The sequence below is a fragment of the Euleptes europaea genome, unplaced genomic scaffold, assembly GCF_029931775.1.
Source record: "Euleptes europaea isolate rEulEur1 unplaced genomic scaffold, rEulEur1.hap1 H_1, whole genome shotgun sequence".
Classification (NCBI taxonomy): Eukaryota; Metazoa; Chordata; class Lepidosauria; order Squamata; family Sphaerodactylidae; genus Euleptes; species Euleptes europaea.
In genome coordinates, this window is record NW_026612049.1 from 603,625 (window position 1) to 627,854 (window position 24,230).

General features: G+C 41.2%; 1 protein-coding gene across 1 annotated transcript in view; it reads left to right on the forward strand.

Annotated features, from left to right (window-relative positions):
• Positions 1–24,230, forward strand: part of LOC130492895 (FRAS1-related extracellular matrix protein 1-like) — a 90,188-nt gene that overhangs the window by 35,758 nt on the left and 30,200 nt on the right. Inside the window, exons 14-25 of the mRNA XM_056866660.1 lie at positions 1,399–1,492; positions 1,827–2,079; positions 3,455–3,640; positions 7,963–8,148; positions 11,881–12,077; positions 12,613–12,838; positions 14,373–14,517; positions 16,419–16,560; positions 17,110–17,305; positions 17,876–18,140; positions 22,113–22,527; positions 23,051–23,252. Of these exons, the coding sequence (XP_056722638.1) occupies positions 1,399–1,492; positions 1,827–2,079; positions 3,455–3,640; positions 7,963–8,148; positions 11,881–12,077; positions 12,613–12,838; positions 14,373–14,517; positions 16,419–16,560; positions 17,110–17,305; positions 17,876–18,140; positions 22,113–22,527; positions 23,051–23,252 (2,507 nt within the window). The remainder of the gene's footprint in view (positions 1–1,398; positions 1,493–1,826; positions 2,080–3,454; positions 3,641–7,962; positions 8,149–11,880; positions 12,078–12,612; positions 12,839–14,372; positions 14,518–16,418; positions 16,561–17,109; positions 17,306–17,875; positions 18,141–22,112; positions 22,528–23,050; positions 23,253–24,230) is intronic.

Below are 24,230 nucleotides of genomic sequence, written 5' to 3' on the forward strand. Positions count from 1 at the left end.
CCCCAAAAAATACGCCCCCTGCAGCCACAGAAAGGAGCGAATGTGCACAAGCACCCCCCCCACACACACACGAGGATTTCGCTCTCTCTCTCCCTCTCCCTGGCCGGGCCGCATCTCAGCTGATTCCTCCAGTACTCAATCCTGACTGATTGGCTAGAAGAAGAACCAGCTTGGCCACCGATTGGCCGGGGGAGGAGAATGCTGCTTACTGACGGTTATGCTGCTTACTGACGGCCCCGAATTTGCCGAATTTATTCACGAACTCCCGAACTCGCTGAATTCGGCCCCCCCGGTTGCCCGCCAGTTTTGAGTTCGGTTCCTCCCGAACTAAAAACCACCGAATCAGGGGAAATTCGGCTGATTTTCAGTTCGGGCCGAACCGAATCAACAGCCCTAAAAACATCCATGTGTAAATAATGTATGTTTTAGAATGCGGGATAGCATTCAACTTTTAGATTTGCCATCTGCAATTTGAATTGGTAGAGTCTAGTAACTCTGCCATACAGTGGTGATAGCGGTGAGAGTGTGAGACGGAGACTGAGGACCAATATTTAAATCTCTGTTCAGCCTTGAAGCTCACTGGGTAATTTTGGGTAAATTACTTGCTTCCCACTAACCTACTTCATGAACTTACAGTGAGAATAACATGGAGAATGGGAGAAAAGTGTATGTTGCATTGACCTCCTGGAAAGAAGGGGAAAATAAAAATAGGATTGACAAATAGATAAATGACATGAAATGCTGGTAGCATAATTGAGCTCTATGTTTATGAGAAAATATTGACTGTCTTGACTTTGTCTCTTCCATTTCTTCTCTTGACTCTGTATGGTCTGGCTTTCCCCCTAAACACACCACTGAAACAGCCATCACCAAAATTAGGGACAGCCTCCTCACTGCCAAACCCAGAGATTGCTCCTGTGTCCTCAGCCCCTTCTTTGCTCTTTAATTCAATTGGTCCATCTTTCCTGCTTCTCTTTTCACACCCTTTGTTTCCACAACTCTGACCTCAACTGGTTCACTTCCTATCTGTCTAATGACTTATTAAGCCATTCCACAGGGGAAGTTATTTTTCCTGATTTCCTTCTCTCTTATTGTGGTCCATCAGGGATCTTTCTTTGCCTTTGTAGTATTCTCTTTTTGTACCCTGCTCCTGGTTGGCCTAATCAAATCCTGTTGTTTTTTTTATACTGTCTATGCATGAACGATACCTATCTCTACCTTTCTACCCCTAAACTCTAACTCTGTCTAATTCCTCATCCATGATTGCCCATCTGATATTTCTACTCTCTGTTAACTGTCTGTGCAGGGGTTGTGAATTTGCTGATCTATATAGCACTTAGTACATTGTAATCACTTGCAGTAATAGTAATACAGATATTCAAATCTTTATTCCCACAGATATCGTCACAATGGCTCTGAGATTCCACAGGATGATATCCTGCTTGCAGCTACAGATGGTGTCAATTCCTTTGAGTTTGTCCTTCATATTGAGGTCAGTACAAAGCACATCAGGATGGGGGTCCATCTGGAAAATAACAATTTTGAATGGCTTTGCAATTCTTTAAAAAACTGGACTCTGTTGTGTAACGAATATTGGCTGCTTCTACACCAGGGATTTTTCTCATGGTGGTCATGTTATGAGCATGATTATTATTCAAATTGCAATTTCTACAGAGATTCCAGACTGCACAAGATAATACATTTTCTCTCTATGGTTTCTCTTTCACACCAGATATACATTTCATTTTTCCCTTCTGCTGCTGCAATTTACTCTTTGCTTCAATTGAATGTGATTATAATATATAATGTTTATGCATATTTTCCAGGTTATGCCTGTAAATGATGAACCTCCTGTCATGAATGCAGACCTCATTCCTTTCATGCAATGTTCAGAGGGCGGGGCAGTGTTCTTCACCTCAGAATCCCTCCATGCCACTGATATAGATAGTGATGACATGCAACTGATGTTCATGCTTGCTCGGCATCCTAAACACGGAGTTGTGAAGAAAAATGGACTTACAGTGGATCGTTTTCACCAAACAGATGTTATTTCTGGAGTAGTAGCATACGAACATACTAGTGAGACTCATATTCATGCAAATCTTCGCTGTTATGCCACTACAGTTCACAATTTCATTGTAACTGCTTAGAGCCATGTATTAAACAATATAGGATATGGCCAAGGGTTTGGCTACATGATGTTTAAAAAGGCCTTTAGATAGTGTACTAACTATCTAAAGTTAGTACACTATCCATTCCTGACTCTACCCACTAAGTAATTTCTTATAATTGTAGAAATGGCTTTGTGTACCTCTGCTGTGCAACATCTGCAGTCCATGTTAAGTGTTATGGCTGCCCCTCCACATCAAGGCCATTTGTCTATGTCAGCATTCCTTGTGGCAAGCAAGCATATAATTCAAAAAGATTGCTCATATTCATGGGACACCTTTGTACCAGCATTATTTAGACTGAATTCAATCACAATTCATTTTGGAAACATGCAGAACCCCAGGGAATTATCATTGTGATAGTTCACTGCGCAATCTAGCCTAAAGGGATAGACTCAGTTAAATTTAGGGCTAATTTAAATTCACAGGGAAGGTCACAACTCTAAATGTTTTGTCTGCTAGTTTTCTGGTAACTAACTAGAATATGCTAATGCTTTCCATCTATTGCAACAGGAGAGGTGTACAGTGCAGTTCCTTAAATACAGGTATACCCTTTGCTTTCAATGAAGTTTAGAAAGGTATATTCTGTTTAGGGTTACATGTTAAATATGGCCTTTATGCTGCCATCTAAATCAATGAGGCTTCAAGGTCCTTATGTCTGGCTGGATTATACTCATTTGTTTTTAACATGGTTCTTATGGAGAATATTGATCATTGTCATTAGTTTAGGATTAATAATTCCTGTGTATGGTTGATTCCTTGAGTGGAAGGTACAATTTTATAGCACTGAATTGGATAATTGTATTTTTCTTAGTGTTTGATACTATTTGCTGATGAAGTATAGACATGTGTATGGTCATGTTGCTATCCTTGCAATTGCTCTTTATATGACATAATCTGCCCTGACCTGGATGGCCTAGGCTAGCTTGGTCTCATCAGATCTTGGCTGCTAAGTAGGGTTGGCCCTGGTTAATATTTGGATGAGAGACCACCAAGGAAGTCCAGGGTATTTATGCAGAGGCAGGCAATAGGCAAAACTGTCTGTTTTCATCTCTATCCTTGAAAACCCTTTGGGTTTGCCATAAATTGGCTGCAACTTGATGATACTTTCCACCAAGGAATAATCTAATATTATGGAACTATTTTAGATATTCAATTTCTTTCTTCTTTCTTATGATCTCATGATGATTGCTCAAAATATTTGGCATCTCCATATTTTAATACATGTTATAGGAGTTTATTTTTTATTGCAGAACTTTGTGCTTTATCTTGAGTTCTTTTTCCAGATGGAGAGATTGGCTTGACTCCTTTATTTGATATCCTTACCTTCATTGTGTCTGATGGTGAAACTGGCCAAGATGTTGTCTGTTGTTACGATGGACCTCCTGTGCCATTGCATAAATCCTTTCCACTATATGACATAAACATCACAATATTTCCAGTGGATAACCAGCCACCATCCATTGCTACTGGTAACAAAAAAAGTTATATATGTTCAGTTGTCATGTTGAGAATGTAGATTGGGTCTATGCTAAGTTCAGCAAATGGTTAAATAGTCATGTGATTGCTTCATTACTCACTTGCAATTTAGATTACAGTTACGGTGTGTCTGCAAAACTGACAGAGGACTGAGTGGTAGTGCAGTAAAGTTGCAAACTAGCTAGGTGATTACTACTACCATATCCACTTCATACATTGTCATTGCGCTCTGTTTCTATGACTTGTATTATATTCTCTCGTGGTCTGGCCTTATATCAGTATAGTAAAATCTGGATGGAGCTATTATATGAATGAGTGACATGGCCTCTTTTCATGCAAATACTGCGACCCACCATGAAGACTGTTTTAACAAGGAATGTGTGTGTGTTAAGTGCCGTCAAGTCGCTTCTGACTCATGGTGACCCTATGAATCAATGTCCTCCAAAATGTCCTATCTTTGACAGCCTTGCTCAGATCTTGCAAATTGAGGGCTGTGGCTTCCTTTATTGAGTCAATCCATCTCTTGTTGGGTCTTCCTCTTTTCCTGCTGACCTCAATGTTTTCTAGCATGACTGTCTTTTCCAGTGACTCTTGTCTTCTCATAATGTGACCAAAGTACGACAGCCTCAGTTTAGTCATTTTAGCTTCTAGGGTCAGTTCAGGCTTGATTTGATCTATAACACACTGATTTGTTTTTTGGCAGTCCACGGTATCCGTAACACTCTCCTCTAACACTACATTTCAAAGGAATCTACTTTCTTCCTATCAGCTTTCTTCACTGTCCAGCTTTCACACCCATACAGAGTAATAGGGAATACAATGGCATGAATTAACTTAATCCTGGTGGCCAGTGACACATCCTTACACTTCAGAATCTTTTCTAGCTCCTTCATGGCTGCCCTTCCCAGTCTCAATCTCCTTCTGATTTCTTGGCTTTTGGTTGATGATGGAGCCAAGGAATAGAAAGTCTTCAACAATTTCAATTTCCTCATTGTCACCCTTAAAGTTGTGTAATTCTCCTGTAGTCATTACTTTGGTCTTCTTGATGTTCAGCTGTAGTCCTGCTTTGGCACTTTCTCTTTTAACTTTCAGCAGTAGTTGTTTCAAGTCTTCACTATTTTCTGCCAGTAATGAAGTATCATCGGCATATCTCAAATTGTTAATGTTCCTCCCTCCAATTTTCACTCCACCTTCATCTAAATCTAATCCAGTTTTTCTAATTATATGTTCTGCATATAGATTGAAGAAATAGGGAGATAAAATACATCTGTGTCTAACACCTTTGTCAATTGGAAACCATTCTGTTTCTCCATATTTTGTTCTAACTGTGGCCTCTTGTCCAGAGTACCGGTTGCACATCAAACCGATCAGATGTAACGGCACACCCATTTCCTTTAAAACCAGCCATAGCTTTTCATGATCCACACAGTCAAAAGCTTTGCAGTAATCTATGAAACGCAAGCTGATTTTCTTCTGAAATTCTCTCGTATGCTCTAGTAACCAACGTATATTTGCAATATCATCTCTGGTGCCTCTTCCTTTTCTGAAACCAGCTTGAACATCAGCCATTTCTCATTCCATATATGGTAACAGCCTTTGCTGTAAGATTTTTGAGCAACACTTTACTTGTGTGAGAAACTAATGCGATGGTCTGATAGTTGCTGCAATCTTTGACATCTCCTTTCTTGGGAATTGGAATGTAAATGGATTGTTACCAGTCTGTGGGCCATTGTTTTGTTTTTCATATCTGTTGGCATATTCTTGTCAAGACTTTGATGGACTCCGTTTCTGGGGCTTGGGATAGCTCTATTGATATCCCTTCTGCTCCTGGTGATTTGTTTCTCCCAATTGCTCTCAGTGCAGGTTTCACTTCACTTTCTAAAACTATAGGTTCTTCTTCAAAAGATTCTTCTTGTAAGGAATTTCTCTTTCATTTCTTGGATCTTGTGGAACAGATCTCTTGTTCTTCCTTTTTTGTTGTTCTCTTCTATTTCTTTACACTGGTTATTATAATAGTTCTATTTGTCTCTACGTGCGAGTCGCTGGAAAGTTGCATTTATACTTTTGATTCTGTTTCTGTTACCTTCTACTTTTGCTTCTCGTCTATCTTTGGCAATTTTAAGAGTTTCCTCAGACATCCATTGAGGGTTTTCATTTCTTTTGGCTACAGGATTAGTCTCTGCACATTCTTCCTTGATAATATCTCTAGTTTCCACCCATAGTTTTTGTGGCTTACATTAACTTGAACTGAGTAATGCAAATCTGTTCTTTACATGGTCTTTAAACTTTCAGGAATATTGCTTAGATTGTATTTTGGTGCTACAAATGTCCTGGTTTTTTCTTAAACTTTATCTTGATTTTCGATATTAACAATTCATGGTATGTACCACAGTTGCTCCTGGTCTTGTTTTTGCCGAGAGCTCTATCTTCTGCTTCCAAATATGTAATCTATTTGATTTCTGTACTGGCTGTCTGGTGATGTCCATGTATCCAATCGTCTATTTGGTTGCCTGAAACATGGGTTTGCAATTAACAAATTGTTGTCTTCACAGAATTCATTCTGCTGCTTCATTCCATGCTCCTAGCCCAAATCTGCCAACAGCATTTGATTCTGCTTTGTTTCCTACTTTTGCGTTCCAGTCACCTATGATTATCAGCATATCTTGTTTAGGTGTGTGATCAATTTCTTCCTGAACATTTGTATGAAAACTTTCAGTTTCTTCCTCATCAGCATCTATAGTTGGGGCAAGGAATGGAGCTAACTAATTTGCCATGCCTATATGATCCCTTTATCCAGGTTTTACCAGGGTGGTATGGCCTCCCACACCTCTGTTGCAAGGTATGGAGGTTGGATCCAGTGCAGCTTTTTTGCAGACAAGGATTTCTGCCCATGAAAATGCTGGTTTGCTAGCTCCAACCCTGGCCAGCTCTGTAGCATAAAGATGTAGAGACCAATATACATGATTAACTTCAAAGAGTTGCAAAGGCAGACGAAGGCAGCAATCCTAAAGAGGGGGCAAAGCTCCTTAGGAGCCAGCAAGACCCTGTGGCGGCATAAGTGCTCATTTAACCTGGGATAAGGCATCCACACTGGCACCGAAACATGATGCAGCAGTGCAGGGCTTGGGAGCTGGTGCTGCCTCCTGGCAGCATTCCAGTGGAGCAAGTCCCTGCACCGGCTTCCTGGAAGGCATTCCCGGGTCATTCCTGGGAATGGAGCTGCCTTTAGGCAGCTTCCTAACCCGTTCTTCCCCGGGAATGCCCCTTCTCACAGTGGCATGGCTATGCCTACTTTTTTTGGTGGCATAGCCCCATTGATTTCAATGGGGGATTTTCAGGTAAGTTATATTTTTCTTTTCTTTTGATTTTTGTTTTACAGCCGGGAGTCCTCTGTGGCTTCGGTACGGCTGTGCCACTCCTGGAGGCCGTGGCACTAACCCCCCTTAGGACTGGGCTGTAAAGCTCTAATAATCTGAATTTCTATTTTTATTATTGTGTTTATTATTGTGTGTATTGTTTTATTATGTTCATGTGCAAGTCAGTATTGAACTAGGAACAGAAGGAGATTTATACTCAATATCTACTATATCCTAAATTTAAAAGCAGGGATTTTAGAGTAATAGGGAATCAAACAATATTTGGAATTAAGTTTTTAATCCATGACAGTGCCAAATTGTGCATATTCATTTATCTTAAATAGTTTGGAAGGCAATATATGAACGGGATTTCCAAGGATTAAAAAATCACAACCAAAGACCTGAGAAATTACATTCTAGAACTGCCTTGTCCAGGCTTCAGATCACCTTTATAAAGGCACAATAAATGTTTCTTTATAACTGAATCGCATTATCGATAGTAGAGCTATTTGCAAGTATTGTGTATGTGTGTGTTCACCACTTTTCAACGATGTATATATGAATAACTTTGTGATTTGCAGTCTATCACCTAAGCAATGTTCTGGAAATGAAGTATTTTCCCAGTAGGGAAATTAAGCACCGATGCATGAAAAATGGCTCATTATGAGCAATTCGTAACAGCTCTCAGGCAATTAATGATGTGACAAACAGAGGTAACAACTGATCTTGAGCAGCACATAAACCACACTTAATAGCATATCAGTGAAACTGTTTTTCAAGTGTTTTCTCCTCATATACTTGGTGAAAAGAGTCATTGGTATGCCAGGGAAAACATCTGTATCATGTGTTTGAACAATGGCTTCTGCCATCAGGTATAGCTGCATTTCTTTAACTTGAAATCTGTTAGCAAATCAAGCTACATGAGTAACAATACTGATCATTATACTGTTTGTATGCAGGTGCCATGTTTATTGTGGATGAGGGATCCTCAGCTGCCATTACAATTAACCATTTGTATGCCACCGATCCTGACACCAATGCAGATGACTTACAGTTTGTTTTAGCTTCTCCTCCTCAATTTGGGTACATCGAAAATATATTACCTTCCCCAGGCTTTGAGAAAAGCAACATGGGAATAGGTATAGGTATGTGTGGATTATGAAAAACACAATGTCTTTAGATCCTGGACCACTGCCACCTTCTCTGTCCCTCCATATGTCTTTATACCCGTGTAAGCATGCCTAGAGAGCCAGCGTGGTATAATGTTTAAGAGCAGTGGACTCAAATCAGGAGAACCAAGTTCGATTCCCCATTCCTCCACATGAAGCTTGCTGGGTGACCATGGACCAGTAATGGTTCTCTCAGAACCCTCTCAGGCCATGCAGAGGCAGGCAATAGCAAAACCACCTCTGAACATGTCTTGCCTTGAAAAACTTACAGGGTTGCCATAAGTCATCTATGACTTGACGGCAACTTCCACCTAGGGTAGTTGAGCCTCTACTTCAGGCAGTTTTTTGGGCATTTACATCTGTCCCAGTTTATCTTTCCTATCACGTATCCATGAATATTTGGTTGGCTTGTTCTTCAGTAATAGTTGGACTAAAAACTGCCCTAGCCCTTAACTGAGCTCTAGGTAACTGGTAACCTAGGGAACCAGCTGTGAAGCATTTGGACTGGAACAGGAAGAATGTAGAGAAGATAAAGAGATTTTTTGGCTGGTTGATGTATATAGGGCACTAGAGAAAAGGTTTCACCACGACACCCTTTGATGTGTGGGGTGCCTCAGGGGGCAATTCTCTCCCCAATACTATTTAACATCTATATGCGCCCCCTTGCCCAGCTAGTCCGGAGTTTTGGGCTGGGTTGTCATCAGTATGTGGATGACACCCAGCTATATCTGCTGATGGACAGCTGGCCAGATGCCATTCCAGATACTTTGGCCAGATGTCTGGAGGCTGTGGTGAAATGGTTGAAACAAAGCCAGCAGAAAGTAAACCCATCGAAGATGGAGGTTCTGTGGCTGAATGGGGGAGGGCCGGAGATGGGGCACTGGCTCCCAACTCTTGATGGGCTGCAATTAACACCTGCGCTGACTGTTAAGCACCTGGGTGTGATGCTGGATGTCTCCCTTTCAAGGGAGGTACAGGTCACAAATGTAGCCAGAATGTAGCTCTGGAATCTTCAGCTGGTCCAGAATGCAGCAGCGAGGGTCCTTACAAAGTCCCCATGGAGAGCACATATTCAACTTTTGCTCCACCAGCTGCACTGGCTCCAGGTTGGGTACTGAATTAGGTTTAAGGTCTTGGTATTGACCTTCAAAGTCCTAAACGGACTGGGACCATCATACCTACTGGACTGCCTCTCCTGATACACCCCTAAAAGAGCATTACGCTCATCCAGTAACAACTCCTTGGTGGTCTCTGGCCCGAGAAGTATCCAGCTGTCCTCAACCAGGGCCAGAGCTTTTTCAGCTCTGGCTCCAGCCTGGTGAAACACTCTGTCAAATGAGACCTGGCCCCTGTGGGACTTAGCTTAATTCTGCAGGGCCTACAGTTGAAGGGAATGACAGTTCCATCATGGATGGCCTCTCTGCTCCATCCTTACTTCTGCCTTATCGCCTTCTCACCTGGCTGTTCTGCCACCAGTACTAACATAAAGGTGCCATTTGGACTTTCCTGTTTTCATTCTGCTAAAATTTTAGGATAATCTCATAATTTTTAATTATAGTTCATTGTATTATCATGATATATTGTATTTTAGTTACTGACATTGCTCAGTTGGGAAAGGGTGGGGGGAAATCCAATAAAATATGTTCCTTGCTGGGAGTATTTCTAAGTCCATTCAAGTCAATGGGATCAGAAGGGTGTAACTCTGTTTACAATGACAAAGATGATGGATTGCCCAAGAAAGGACCAAGAGATGAGGTGGGATAAATGAGGAAAGATTTTTGGAAAAGAGGTAAAGAGTCCCTCCCTAACCAGGTGAGGGTACTATGAGGGAGAACTGGTTTGCTATAAGGCTGGTCAGTGTTGAGGGAGGAAAAAGCTAAGAAATGGGCAAGAGTATAGGAAGACATGGAAGTTTAAATCAGGCAAGGAAGCAGAACAGGAGAGAGGAAAAGCGTACCCTGCCTGTCTTGACAAGGAGATCCAGTGATTTCAGAAGAAGAAAGTTCAGAAGAAAGTTTGGCAGCAGAACCAGCTATGAGAAATGGAGGGCTGATGGTCCATTCTTTTGCACCTGGATTTACCTGATCACAAATAGGGGGAGCTGAATTTGGTGCAGAACTAGGATCCAGGATGGCTTTAGGATCCAGCTGCTCACTGGTGAAATTTAGGTTGCAGTGTGATTAGTGCAATATTAAGATCTATGATGAAAGGGTCATTGGTGAGGGTCAGGATCTGAGCTGCCATAGAACAGTTTAAATTTTCAACTGTACAGGGGTATCGGAGAAGAGTACCTAGGTGATGTAATGGGTGGGGGGAGTTCTGTCCCATGAAAGGTGATTGAATCAACTTGGGAGGCAGGCATGAATCAGACTTGTTGACAATGGCCAAGCAAACACTTGGTAGCACTTCCTGGGCTTTTGATTAAATTACCAGAGAAATCTACATTGTGAAGGAGCCTCTGTTATTATCCTGAAAACTTGTGTCATTATTCATGGCTGGGTTGTGAGGTGCTTCAGAGGGCCACACAAAAATCCTTAATTAGTATGCCCTTGGAGTTCTCAGGCAACCAAGCTGCATCCTTTTAAAGTGCCTGGAAAATATATGCCTTAATCCAGGGGTCGGCAAACTCATTAGTCAAAAGAGCCAAATATCAACAGTACAACGATTGAGATTTCTTTTGAGAGCCAAATTTCTTAAACTTAAACTATATAGGTAGGTACACTGTTTATTAACTTAATAAACTTTAGTTAAAGTTTTAAGTCTTAATTAAACTATAGGTACACTGAATAAAACTTGATATCATACTTAATAGTGATCTTATTTATTGAAAAAAATTAAATTGTAAGTCCCTGCCATTTCCCCCTCCCCGTCTGGAGTCCTCATCTGGAGTCCTGGTCTACCGCCATAAAAGCCTATTGGTAGACCTGGCCTCCGGCTGAATCCCATTGGGAGTCCAGGTCTACCCATTGGCTTTCTTGGCAGTAGACCTGGCCTCCAGAGGCCCATAGAAGCCAATTGGTAGACCTGGCCTCTGAAGGGGGACTTTTCCCCCTCCTTGGGAGTCCAGGTCTACCGCCAAGAAAGCCACCCTCCACTTACCAGACAAGCCCCTGCTGGCTCCAAAGTGTGCCTCTTCCCTCCAGGGACCCGCAGGCCTAGAAAACGATGGGGGAACGGAGTCGGCGCCGCAGAAGACGGGGCGCTGCGGCCCAGTGCTGCTGCCGGGGACGCGCCGCCAAAGGAAGCCCGCCCAACAGCTCATAGGCGGGCGGGGCAGGCCAGGAACCGCCGAGCCTCCCAACCATTGAGGGCAAGGGAAAGGGAGACCCGTCCATTCTCCACGGGAGGGGGGGAGAGACAGTGCGCTCGCTCGCCTGCTCTCTCGCTCTCGCTCTCTCAGGCGCGCCGGCTCCGCAGCCTGGCTGCCAGCGCAAGCGGGCACAAGAGCAGGGGCTCCGAACCAAGTTAGGAGAGCCGCACTCAATGGGCCAAAGAGCCGCATGCGGCTCATGAGCCGCGGTTTGCCGACCCCTGCCTTAATCGAAAGACCCTGTCTCACTATCAAAATGGATAGATTCATCTGCACCCCTGGGTCTTGAAGGCCAGAGGGACTTGGGATGCAAAAAGACATGGGTCTCAGGAGGGGCCTTGGGTTCACAAAGTTGAGCATGTGTTTCAGTTAATTTGTAATTTCTTTCAAATATTTAGGCTCATTTCAGCTGAAAAATGTGAAGGCCCTCTACATAAACTATGTCCAGACCAGGCATAGGAGAATAGAAATAACCAAAGACCAATTTATGCTTTATGCCACTGATGGGAAACATCACTCAAAGGAGTCACCATTTTATGTCTTAATCAACCCTACAAATGATGAAGTCCCAGAATTCATAGCAAGGAATATTACGGTAAGGATAAAAACACAGCATCCCAAATATTAGCCTTTTTCCTTTGCATGGTGGTGTGCAAGAAAGAAGATACCTGTCTTGAAAGGGAAGACTCTCATCTTCAGCTGTGGCTGTCATCTCCAGCTAAAAGATACCTGTCATCCCCCAATAAAGGATCTCAGATAAAAGATGTTGGGATAGACCTTTCTTTGCCTGTTACTTTGGAGAGCTGCTGTCAATAAGATTAGGCAAGACTGAATTAGATGAACCAATGATCTGGCTCAGCATAAGGCAATTTGTTATGTTCATATGATCTTTATTTTCTTGCTTTTCCCCTTCAAAATTGGCTCCAGTATCTGTCAGTTGTATATATTTTTGTGTGTGGATAGATAGATAGTATATGTATATTGTGTGTTTGTGTGTATATATAGTATATGTATATTGTATATATATTGTATTTTGAATATATGATCTTCCAGTCCTATTTCAGCACTCAAACCATCATCTTGCACAGGTTATTTTCAGCAGAACTGTGATTTTGACTTTCACTTTTAAGGTGCAAGAGGGCCAGATGAAAGAACTGGATCCATCTATAATTAATGCAGTTGATCTGGATATACCTCAAGACTCCCTGATGTTTACTGTTCTCCAGCAGCCTCAACATGGGTTCCTTGTTAATGGATTGTATGGTAATGATGTCATCCTTTATAAAATGGCAATCAACAGTCACCAGCATCATGAACTTCCTGTGCATAGTTTTTCCATGGAGCTTCTAAAAAACGGTAAATGCTTTACCTCTTCTATTTCTGTTCTTTTGAATTGGTACTGTTGGATATAGTGAAACAATAAGAAATATCAATCTCTTATTTATTCACCTGATCTAAAGGCTATCTTTAAACAAGGTCTCAGAACAGAAAATTAGATCTCTTTTTACATATAGAAATGACTCCAGCATTTCTGTCTGAATATACCTAACAGCTTGCACTTAACCAAATATGACTCACTAAGTGCATGATGCATGTTGGGGTAGAGCATCTGCTTGATATGCAGAAGGTCCCAGGTTTAATCCCCGGCATCTCCAGTTAAAGGAATCAGGCAAGTAGGTGATGTGAAATACCTCTAGCTGAGACTCTGGGGAGCCGCTGTTGTTCTGAGTAGATAATACTTATTTCGATGGACCAAGGGTCTGATTCAGTATAAGGCAACTTCATGTGTTCATGTGATGCTGAAGATCCATTTTCAGATTCCCAGAAATGTAACTGAGTTGTACAGAGCATGTACAGGGCATGTACAGAGGTGGGGGGACAGTAGTGGGGAAGGTGTCAAGAAACAGACTTTGCCTAGCAGTATTTTTGCTTTTCAGAAATGTTGGTTCAAGCATTGGGGCTAAAATCATAGACAACCTCTCTCTGGGTACCGTACTTAATAATTTTGCAGACTTCAGAGAGAGAGATATAAGAGATGGGAGTCAGACACATGTGCAAATAAGATCATTGGGGCATAGTAATTTCAAGGCCAGAAGAGCAGGTATCATCTGAATTAGAGAACCAAAACTTGTAGATTAGCTATTTAGATTTTATCATTTTCTCCTTGCTGTGCACTGCTCTTATATTTGTATATTCCTGCACATTTCTTTTTAATAAACCTTATTAATTCTATTTTGCAGTGTTCTTTGGGTTTTGGAGTTTCAGTCTAAATCCAGTACTTTAGCCTTCATTGGCTAGAGCTACCAGAGCGATTGTTTTTGGAACTCAACTTGCAAGTATCCCAACTTGCTGGGCATTCCCAGTTAAAAAAGAATGATCAAGTTGTAGGTGATATGGAAGACCTCTGGCTGAGACCCTGGAGAGCTGCTGCCAGTCAAAACAGACATTATTGAGCTTGATAGACAAATGGTCTGACTTGGTATTAGGCAGCTTCATGGGTTCAGTTTTAGTGGGCTGAGAAAATGTATTTTATTTATTTATTTATTTATATTATTTATAGTCTTCCTTTCTCACTTGGACCCAAGGTGGATTACACAGAGTGAGTCAAATTATTTCTCTTCTTGAAGTAAGGCAGAATACCTAGAAAATCGGCCTTGCCAGTGTTTGAGAGTCCATGGTGTTCTGATAGATTAATGAACAGCTGTTGTGTTCAAAACTTGTCCCATGTAATCTGAAACAAGCTGGCTGTGACCAATAGACATGCTGGAGCAGGGAATGTGGGGTGGTGGATGGAAACAGGGGAATGATGTGAAAGAGCTTTTGAGGAAAGCTCATTTATTTTTTTCTCTCTCTTTCTTTTTTCCTATCATCTCTTCTCTCTACCTCCTAGGAATGAAGCTGATGTATATGCATGATGACTCTGACAGCCTAGCTGATGGCTTTGCAATACAGCTATCAGATGGGAAACATAAAGTGTCAAAAACCATTTCAGTAGAGGTCATTCCAGTTAATGACGAGAAACCAATGCTGAGCAAGTAAGCCACATGTTCCTATTCCAAATTGGTCAATGTGTCCTGATAAAATGATTCAGCAGTGATCAAAACAGCAAATTAGTAATTAATAGAGCTCATCTCCTGTAAATAACCCCAGGCTAATGCCAACAGTGTTCCACAGAAGCAGTCCTCAGTGAAGGACATTCCACTATGTAGAACAAGGGAGAAAGCAGCCAAATCTGAAATGGAGATAAATATGAACAGTAATGTGTGATAAGTATGGTCTACATGCATAAATATTATATTTAAATGCAACAAGTTCTTTCTGGATTTCTGTTGAAAGATTATTTCAAAGCAGTCATAATCTTTGCACACCCTTTGGTGGTCATTCTGCCTTTTGGGTCTAAACCTCACAATATAGTGCCATTAGCTGTAAGGAAGAATCTCAGAATCCTGTACTTTGCACCAAACAGTCTTTGCAGAACATGGTATGGAGAGGGTATGGAAAAGAAGTCTCTGATAGAATGAAAAAAGAGGTAGTGACAGAAAGAGAAAGTAGGGATAAGAAACAAGCAGACACTAGACTGAGCTTTCCTAGGAATTTGGTCTGTCCTATCCAATGTGAAACTTCAACTGTAGTTCGTGAGACTGTCAACAACTACTAGGGGCATTAAAGAATGAAATAAATTTAGTGCAAGCACACCTGTCTTACCGTGCATTCCTGAGGGGGGGGGAGTCCTTTTAGGAGGAGGCGTGACCTCGCTGCCAGGGTAAGTGCATGTAATCACGCATCACGACACACTTATGCTGGCGGCGAGGGCAGTTCCGCCGGTGCCCAAGCGGTGTGGAGCCACCCCTTGCCCCTCTGCTGGTGCAGCCTCTCCGTGGCGCAGGCCATGGCATAGAATTGCTGTGCTGGCGTGGGGGGCATTCCCAGGGCATTCCTGGGGCGGGGCGAAGGGAGGAGCCGTTGTTCGGTGGCTTCCTGTCCCTGTTCGCCCCTTTACGCCGGCGCCAGGAACAGTGTTGCTGCGCCTGCTTTTTAGCAGGCGCGGCCTCACTGTTTTCAATGGGGCGAAAGGCCCCATTAAACAAAAAAAAGCTGCGAAACGGCTTTTTTTTTGTTTAAAAAAACAGGGAACAGCATTAATGGAACCATAACATGAAAAAAATGTTGGAATATCTTGATCCTGATATTCCTATTAAGTAGCAGAGTGCACAAAGGCAAATGTGCGCAGCAGAAATTACTCCTTTAAAAATGATCACACGTGTGTGTGCTCTCGGCAACAAAAGAAACATCAGGCTTTTGTTCTAATCAAACTAATAACTCATTAATTGGTGAAATACATCACTGATAGGAAAGGACAAACAAGTCCACTAAGCTATTCTAACTTTCATAAAAGGGCAATTCTTTCCCTCCCATTGTTGTTGTTGGGGGGGGGGGGACGGCTTCTAGCGTCTTGCTTGGAAGAAAGCAAAGGAGAGAGAGAGGGGAAAGTGAAAGTTTCCCTGAGAATATCAGTCTACAACATCAAAGCAGAAGAAAGAGGGAGAGATAGACCTAAGATGGCCCTTTTGCCCCCTGTCCTCTCTACCCATCTAACTCTGGTCAGACCCCCTTTTGGATCTGATGTTAAGTGACACAGCAAAGGCCATCTATTCCAACAAAAAATGGCAGAACAGTGCTGATATAATCTGGAACCCCTATTATAACTGCACGTAGAAACAATTGTAATTACACTACACTTGATAGTGTGGAAATCTGAGTTCATCTTGTTGCAAACGTCACTGTTCAACACCATTACCATAACCAAGTCTTGCATTTGAAGCTTGTAGGTGAAGGGGGGTGTTTTCTTTGAGCAATTCTTATTCCTGCCAGAATTCCCCCCCCCCTCTTTTAAAACAAAGCAATACATGAGGAGTCTTTTGTTTGTTTGTTTCAGGAAGGGTGAAATAGAGGTGAATATGGGAGAAGCCCAAATTATTTCTAATGCTGTTCTGTCAGCTGTAGATAAAGACACCCCTAGGGACCAAATTTACTATTTATTTGAAAGAATCCCAGAAAATGGACATCTTCAGCTCAAGGTTAGTCTTTATATTTCAACAACAATGGCAAAACCCAAATTGCTCTCGTGTTAGAATGAGAGTGACTTTAATCCTGCTCTTTCCTAAATATATATGTGTAGCTTGAAATGCACTGCTAAGACAAAGATAATTTTCATCTTGGTCCTCAGAATAATCAAGCGTTGATGCCCCATTCTCATTAGAGAAACTGCTGCCAGGAGGGTTCCTTCAGGGGAAGTTGTTCACAGAAAGTGTGCATGATCCTGGAGGTATCCTACTGTATTTTCCTTTTATTCAATGTGTGTAATATGCATCATACTTACTCCCCCCACCCCCCCAAAAAAATGGTTATCCTAAGCTACAGTGGCTAATAACCAGAGCTTCTCAAGCCCCATCCCTAACAGCAGATGCAACAAAATTTTTGACATCCACCCTAAACTGCTTGGAAGAAGGGCAAAATAAAAATGAATAGAAAGATAAAAGTTTGATCACCTGCCAGAGGAATAATTTGTAGAAAATCTAGTTAATAAACTAGATGTTATTTATTTTAGCATCAGTTTTTCTTTCTAGGTAGGTCATGACTGGGTGACCCTCCAAAATGGAATGCAGTGTACCCAGGAGGACATTGACGTGAACTCTGTGAGATATGTGCACACTGGAGTAATTGGCTCAAAACAGCATGACAGTTTTGTGTTTCATTTGTGGGATGGAGACAACAGATCCCCAGCCATAGTTTTCTTTATTACTACTAAAAACATGGAAAAAGGTAATTCTATTTCTGATTCTCACATAGACTACACTTCTTTTATTGTTTCTAAACATTAGTTCACGTTGGCCATTTATGCATGGTTCACCACAAGTACTGTCCAGCTCCTCCTAACCTGCCTCAATGTGGTTGTGTACATGACCACTAGTAGTATAAATCAAGTTTAAGTAGGATTTTACTAGCTTCACACATGCACAGGGATTGAATTGGTTGTGGTGGGGACAACTTTCTATTCAGTATAAATGATTAAAGGCTTGCTTGTGTCATATTGGTATTTATCTAGGGTTGCCAGGTCCCTCTTTGCCACTGGCAGGAGGTTTTAGTTGTGGAGCCTGAGGAGGGCAGGGTTTGGGGAGATGCCATAGAGTCCAATTGTCAAAGCAGCCACTTTCTCCAGGTGAACTGATCTCTATCGGCTGGGAATCAGTTGTAATAGCAGGAGATCTCCAGCTAGTACCAGGAGGTTGGCAACCCTATTTTTACCACATATATGGAACATTTCCTGCCTTTGTTGTTATGCCCTTTTCCTAAACAAATTAATCTTTTCTTCATGTTTCATGGATCCTGTAGAAAACACTGCAGTTTTTATAAGACCCCTGACTGTGTTGAAAGGTGACAGAGGCCTCTTGAACACTGATGTCCTCCATGCAGTTGATGGTACTGAGAAACCAGAGGAGCTGCTGTATGTGATAACATCTCCACCACAGTATGGACAGATTGAGTATGTCCGCTATCCTGGAGTTCCTATTACAAGTTTCAGCCAAATGGAGGTCGCAAGCCATGCAGTCTGCTATGTCCATAATAGCAAGGCAGTTGCTCCAAGTGATACCTTCAGGTAAGTTCTGAAGAATCTATTACATATCGGATGTATTTATTAGCAAAACTGGCTGGATAACAGGGGCAACCATCAGTAAGTACAATGATATCATTGTTTGATGTAAGATAGAAATGCTGGTTCCCTGCCATTTATTTAAATTTGTTATACTCTGCTTTTCAATGCAGTTAACATTTATCCCTTAGAAGCTCCTTGATCCATTGATCTTGAGCAGCGTAAATCTGTTTGAGGGCTATAAGGACTGAAATAAATCTTGCCACTGACAATGTAGCCTTGGGATCCCTGTCACTTAATAAAAAAGGCATTATGTCAGACACAGAGGCATTAGATTTATATGTTAAAAGGGAAGAGAGATAACGTCATTGCAATGCAGTTAACAGCAGTGTAAAATAAGCAATAAATATCAATATTCAGTAAAACACCAAATCATAGAATCATCGAATTGGAAGGGACCACTACGGTTATCTAGACCAACCCCCTGCACAATGCAGGAAATTCACAACTACCTTCCCCACACACACCTCCAGCAACCCCTACTCCATGTTCAGAAGATGGCAACAAAAATCACATAGCAACAAAAATTGGAATAACAAAAGTAAAGCTGTTTTGAGGCATACCAAAATGAGATAATAGTCAATTATCCACACAAAACACATTCTAAAATACTGCATTTTTGACAGGTATCTGAAAATAAAGAAGAATTTAGCTGTAGCTCCCGGGGTACTGAGGTCTAAAGTTGGAGTGCCACTTTTTAAAAGGATCTGTCTCATTTGCTACTTGCTGCACCTCAGGTGGCAGCAGCACATGAAGCAGCACATGAAGCAGGGCACACTGAAGATATCAATGTGCAATGCAGGTGGAGATGGGCCCTGAAATACCCCTTTCCCAAACCATATGGAACTTTAAAAGTCAACACCATATTTTGAATTAGGCTCAGAATCATAAAATTGGAAGGAGCCAGAGATTTCCATTCCAACCACTCTTCAACTAAATACTCCCTACTCTACCCATTAGGTTTAGTTTTGTCCTCTGGAGTCTTTGCCCCTTCTATGAGACAGCAGTTTGCTTTTGTGAAGTCTGCATTTGTTTGTTCATTTACTTTCTTACTTCATTTATGCCCTACTTTTCTCCTCAGTGGGGGACCCAAAGTGTCTCCCCATCTTCATTTTATTCTTGCAACAGCCATGTTAAGTAGAGTGTACGACTGGGCCCAAGGTCACCCAGCAACCTTCCATGGCATGAAATCAGTTTTCAATTCATATATTCTAATGACATGTAATACTTTTACATTTGGCTTAGTTCAATCATTATTTGGTTTAAAAGCATGTTGAGAAATTACTAAAACAAAATATTGTCTATTGACGGTGATTTATCAGTTTACACTCTTTATCTGTAATTTATTGTTTTTCAGTTAAGTAAACCATTTGAAGCTTTGAGGAAGTGGAAGAATTAAAGGGAAAACAGTTAAAGCCACTTTCAGAATAGATACCAGGGCTTTTGTTCCAGTTTAACTAACCTAGTAGAAGAACTTGTACATGTCACACAGACAACTGTAGTTAAACTGGTACAATCCTGCAAATGAAAATGCCCAGGGTATAAACCTAGGCCAGGCACATTTTGACAGATGAAAGGAAGATATGCATGTCTGTTTTAATCACAGTAAATGATGTTCCTGGCTGTTAGGATTTGGCAAAGAATTTGGTTATATACTGAGATATAAATACTTTGGCAGATTATTAAAAATAAAACACCAATGTCTGTTGACATTTAATTAAATGGGTTTTTTTTTTTAAATGATCAGATTTTTACCGTCCGTTAAGGCACTTTATTCCCTCATAAACCTCTCGGCATTGTTTGTTGCTGCCGGCCTGGATGAAGGATTTGGCAGTGCTTGTTTTGGACAGACGACTTCAAGTGATTAGCAATCTGACATCAGATGCTGGCAGCAGGATGCTAAAAGAACATGCTAATGTCCTCCATTTTGACACGCTGGCTCAGTTTTGTAATGAGCTGGCTCTATCTTGGATTCCATTTTTATTTTTTAAATGCCATGACAGATGGTAGGTCCTGCAGCCAGCTCTATCGCCATGGAACTGCAGAAAGCAAGAAAACCTTGGTAATGGTGAAATCAAACCATGTGACTTGACCTCCGAACTAAGCTTCGGAGTTATCCCCCCCCCCACACACACACACACATTTTATCAGAGTGATGAGAATTTTGGCTGCTTCCTATTCCTGGGGGAAACATGGAGCAGGACTCAGTGTGAAATAAACAGAATGCTGGAGGAGAGGATGATGGTATTTCCTTGAAACAAACAACTCTGTTGTCTGGGAGAGCCTAGCTATGCACACCATTTGCATGGCAATTATTAGCCTTCCTTTGAAATTTATGGCACAAGCATCTATCCTCATCAGTGTTACTGTTTGCTAAATCTCTTTACTTATTACAGTTTTGGTCTATGATCTCTTTGGACCTTTGCAAAGCAGAAGTCTGTTGTTAGCAATGCTAATATATTTATACTGTTCACTATGGCCAGCCTTAAGTCTCTTATGAGTCTTAAGGTACTGTCAGGGGTACCAGAATTCCAGTAGCACTATACTAACTAGAAAAAATGTTCGGGGGGGAAGACTCACCCACAGACTCTTTGAGAAAGCATGGTCCAAATTACACATGATAATTTGCCCCCACTTCCCCCCAAAATCAGCCCTTTCCCTTCACTCCATACAAGTGAGTGGAACAAAAGTCTCTTTTATTTGCTTGTGTGGAACAAAGAAAAGCGGCTGCAACTAGGAAACCCTTCAGGAGGATATATAAATGTTCCTTTGGCGGTATATATTTCTAAATTTTCTGTTATTCTAGCTAAAGATCTGATATAACTAAACGAATGACAGGACATCTATGACTCCATTGGCACAAGTGTTCGGTCAGTGCAGACAGCTGCTGCAGTGTTCCCAGCGGGGGACAGTGCCTTTCAGTAAATGTATTCCTTCTTTTTATAAAGTGTGTTGGCCTGCCTACTCACATTCCCATCTGTCTGATGGCATAACGCCTGCATGCAAGTTGGTCAACTCCTAATCATCAGTGGAAGAGAGAATTTTCAGGGCTCTAGCCTGGATCGCAGTAGTTTCTTTGACCTGAAGGGCACAGATTGTACTTCTGAATGTCATTAATTAAAAGACGGTACTGAGACTCAGTCATACCAAAGCTTCGATGACTTCCAGAGTCTTAGTTGTATCATTAATCCTGTGAACTATGGCAAAGCACATGATCCAGACATTGACTATTTTATTTTTAATGAAATAGGGTCAAAGCTCAGTAGAACACACCCAATTAAAAGAAACTCAGGTAGCAAGAGAGAGAAAGACCTCAGCTAGAGAACCTCAGCTGGAGAATCATTTAGGGGCCAAAATATATCCCCCCCAGTCACAATAATCATAGCAATTGTATGCATCAGTATGTGTGTACTTGTGATTCATATCATATGCCTTCCATTCAATGATGTGCATGCATGCCCCAAATGATAACATAGAGGCTGCTGCTGTGTGAACCAGTTCTTAGTATTTAAGTTTATTTGTGGAAAATTACTACCAGTTCTGTGAAAGCAGCAGCATGGTATGTAATTTCATGTGCAATCCATGGCCTATGTCAAATTTCTAATATTTCTGTAACAATTTAATTTGGACTGCTAAAAAGAAACAACCCAGAATACTAAAAACCGTGGTATAGTCTCTACACATCCTAATAGTCATTCCGACAACTTGCAATTAACTTACAGAGTTAGTTTGGTTCATAAATCTTTGGAATGTTGTGTCTGAGTTTGTGCTTCACAAGAACCATTTTATCATGGTCTTGAGGTGTATCTCGAAGTTACTGAGAAGCAAGCCCCTTAGTAAAGGTGTTTGTTATATTTCATTTCAGTAGATGGTGAAACAGGAACACATGCTGAAGGCTGCCTTGCCTCTTTTTGCCAGATTTGTCATCAGCAACGGGCTAAGAATTAAACATGGAAAGTTTGACATTATTCTGGAAACAGTAGACCAGGCGTTTCCCACAGTGATCAAGAACGAGGGGTTACGATTGCTTGAAGGTGGTATGGCATTCCTTTCTCCAGATGTTCTACAGCTTTCAGACCCAGATACAGCGCCACAAAACCTTTCCTTTCTCCTAGCACAACTCCCACAATACGGACAACTGTACAACAGAGAGTCTGGGCTGTGGCAGCAAAGCTTCAGCCAGCAAGATGTGGACAATCTGAACATTGCTTATAGACATGGAGGAGGGGATTCTCAAATCGACAGATTTACATTTGTGGCAACAGATGGAGTGAACGAAGGCTTCATTGTAAATGGCAAGGTGCAAGCAGAGCCTTTGGCGTTCATCATTCAGGCAAGTTCCACACACACACATACACAAGTTAATGTATTCATCTTGCATTCTATAAACATAAATACCTGACTGCTTGTGAAAAACTTCCTCACAATATAAATCTTTATATTTTGAGTTTTGTCTGTTAAAGGGCCAACTGTCATATTTTTTTCCTAGCGATCAGAATCTCTGGGACTATTTTTATACCAAATATCTTTTGGTTGGAAGTACCTCACTCATTTTGGGGTACATTTTTTATCTTCATTTGAGGGGGAGACATCCCTCTTTCAAACTTTTCTAGTAATCAGGTCACCTTAGATTGTATGTGTGCCAAGTTTCAATTTTCCAGGAAGTGTAGGATTAGGTTAATCATATCAGTGCCCTTCAGATCCCTTGTTTTGACTGAAAAATTACAACTGTTTGTTTCCACAAATAGAGCTTGTGCTATTTAGGCCAAAGAAAGAGGGATATGCTGAATTTGTCCTCTCATATTGATCAAAGTTTAGGACTGGACCACTAACAGTTATGTTTAATTTTGTTTCAGGTGGATGGTGCAGTAAAAGCATCACCAGGAATTGTCCACCTTCATAGTGCTTCAGATGTGGAACTTCTGAAGAATGGCAACTACGGCATTTATATTACAACCAGGTCACTAAAGGTATCGAATTGTGGTGTCGATGATGACCAGATTATTTTTAAAATTTTACGAGGACCTCAATATGGCTACTTGCAAAATATAACAGCAGGTATTGTGTCAGTTCATCTCCTTTTAATATAGTTCAAGACATATCCTATTGAATAACATTACAGTTTCCTTTTAAAGTAGACTTGTAACAGAGCAAGAAAAGTTTTCTTCAAAGCTTTGTCAGGAAATATACAGTTAGAATTCTGCAGAGATGTGTAGATTCCAAGTACAAACCAGTGATTGAAAGAATAAAACATCTCATTCTCTTCCATGATCTCAGAGAAAGCTTTCTTAACAGTAAGATTCAAGTCCTGTAGCACCTTAGAGACAAGATATAAGTGTATCTGACGAAGAGAGCTTTGAATCTCAAAAGCTTATACCCTGAACAAACATTTCCTGAAGAACAAAACTTATTTTCAGTGTACGCACCTTAAAATGCCTTTCTTTCTTTTTTCAAAACAGTACTAATAGATTTTAGTGGTATATTACTTAGGGATAAAACGCTAGTAGGAAAGGTGTGTGGAATTGTTTCTCTGGGCCGTATCTGAGTGATCTATATACTGGTACAGGGCATAAAACAACACCCAAACTCAGCCTGGGTGAAAGCCTGTTCAAACTTTAGTCCTCGAATTTCAGCCCAGGGTGTTTGGTTTTATTGGTTTCTTGGGAACAGCACATCCCTCAACATTTCTTATGAGTTTTCTTACAAAGAACTTGAAGAAAGCTAATATTGCTACTAACTGGCTCTGTTCCAATGTAAAGACAAACCATGGTTTATCATCATGAGAGTGAGCCTTGAAAATCGTCAAGCTTGTGGTTATCTCCTTGCATGAAGATTTCCTGGTTCCAAAACAAGCCACAAATTCTTGTGAAGTCCAAAATAGATGCAACAACTAACTGCAGTTTGTTTTCTTGCCTATAATTAGGATTTGAAAATTATGTTTAACCCTGTTCTGGAATGCTGGTTTGTATGTTAGACAGCAAACCCCAGTCTGTCATTTCATCTGGTTCAGATATCATGACAAATTCTGCTCTGTTG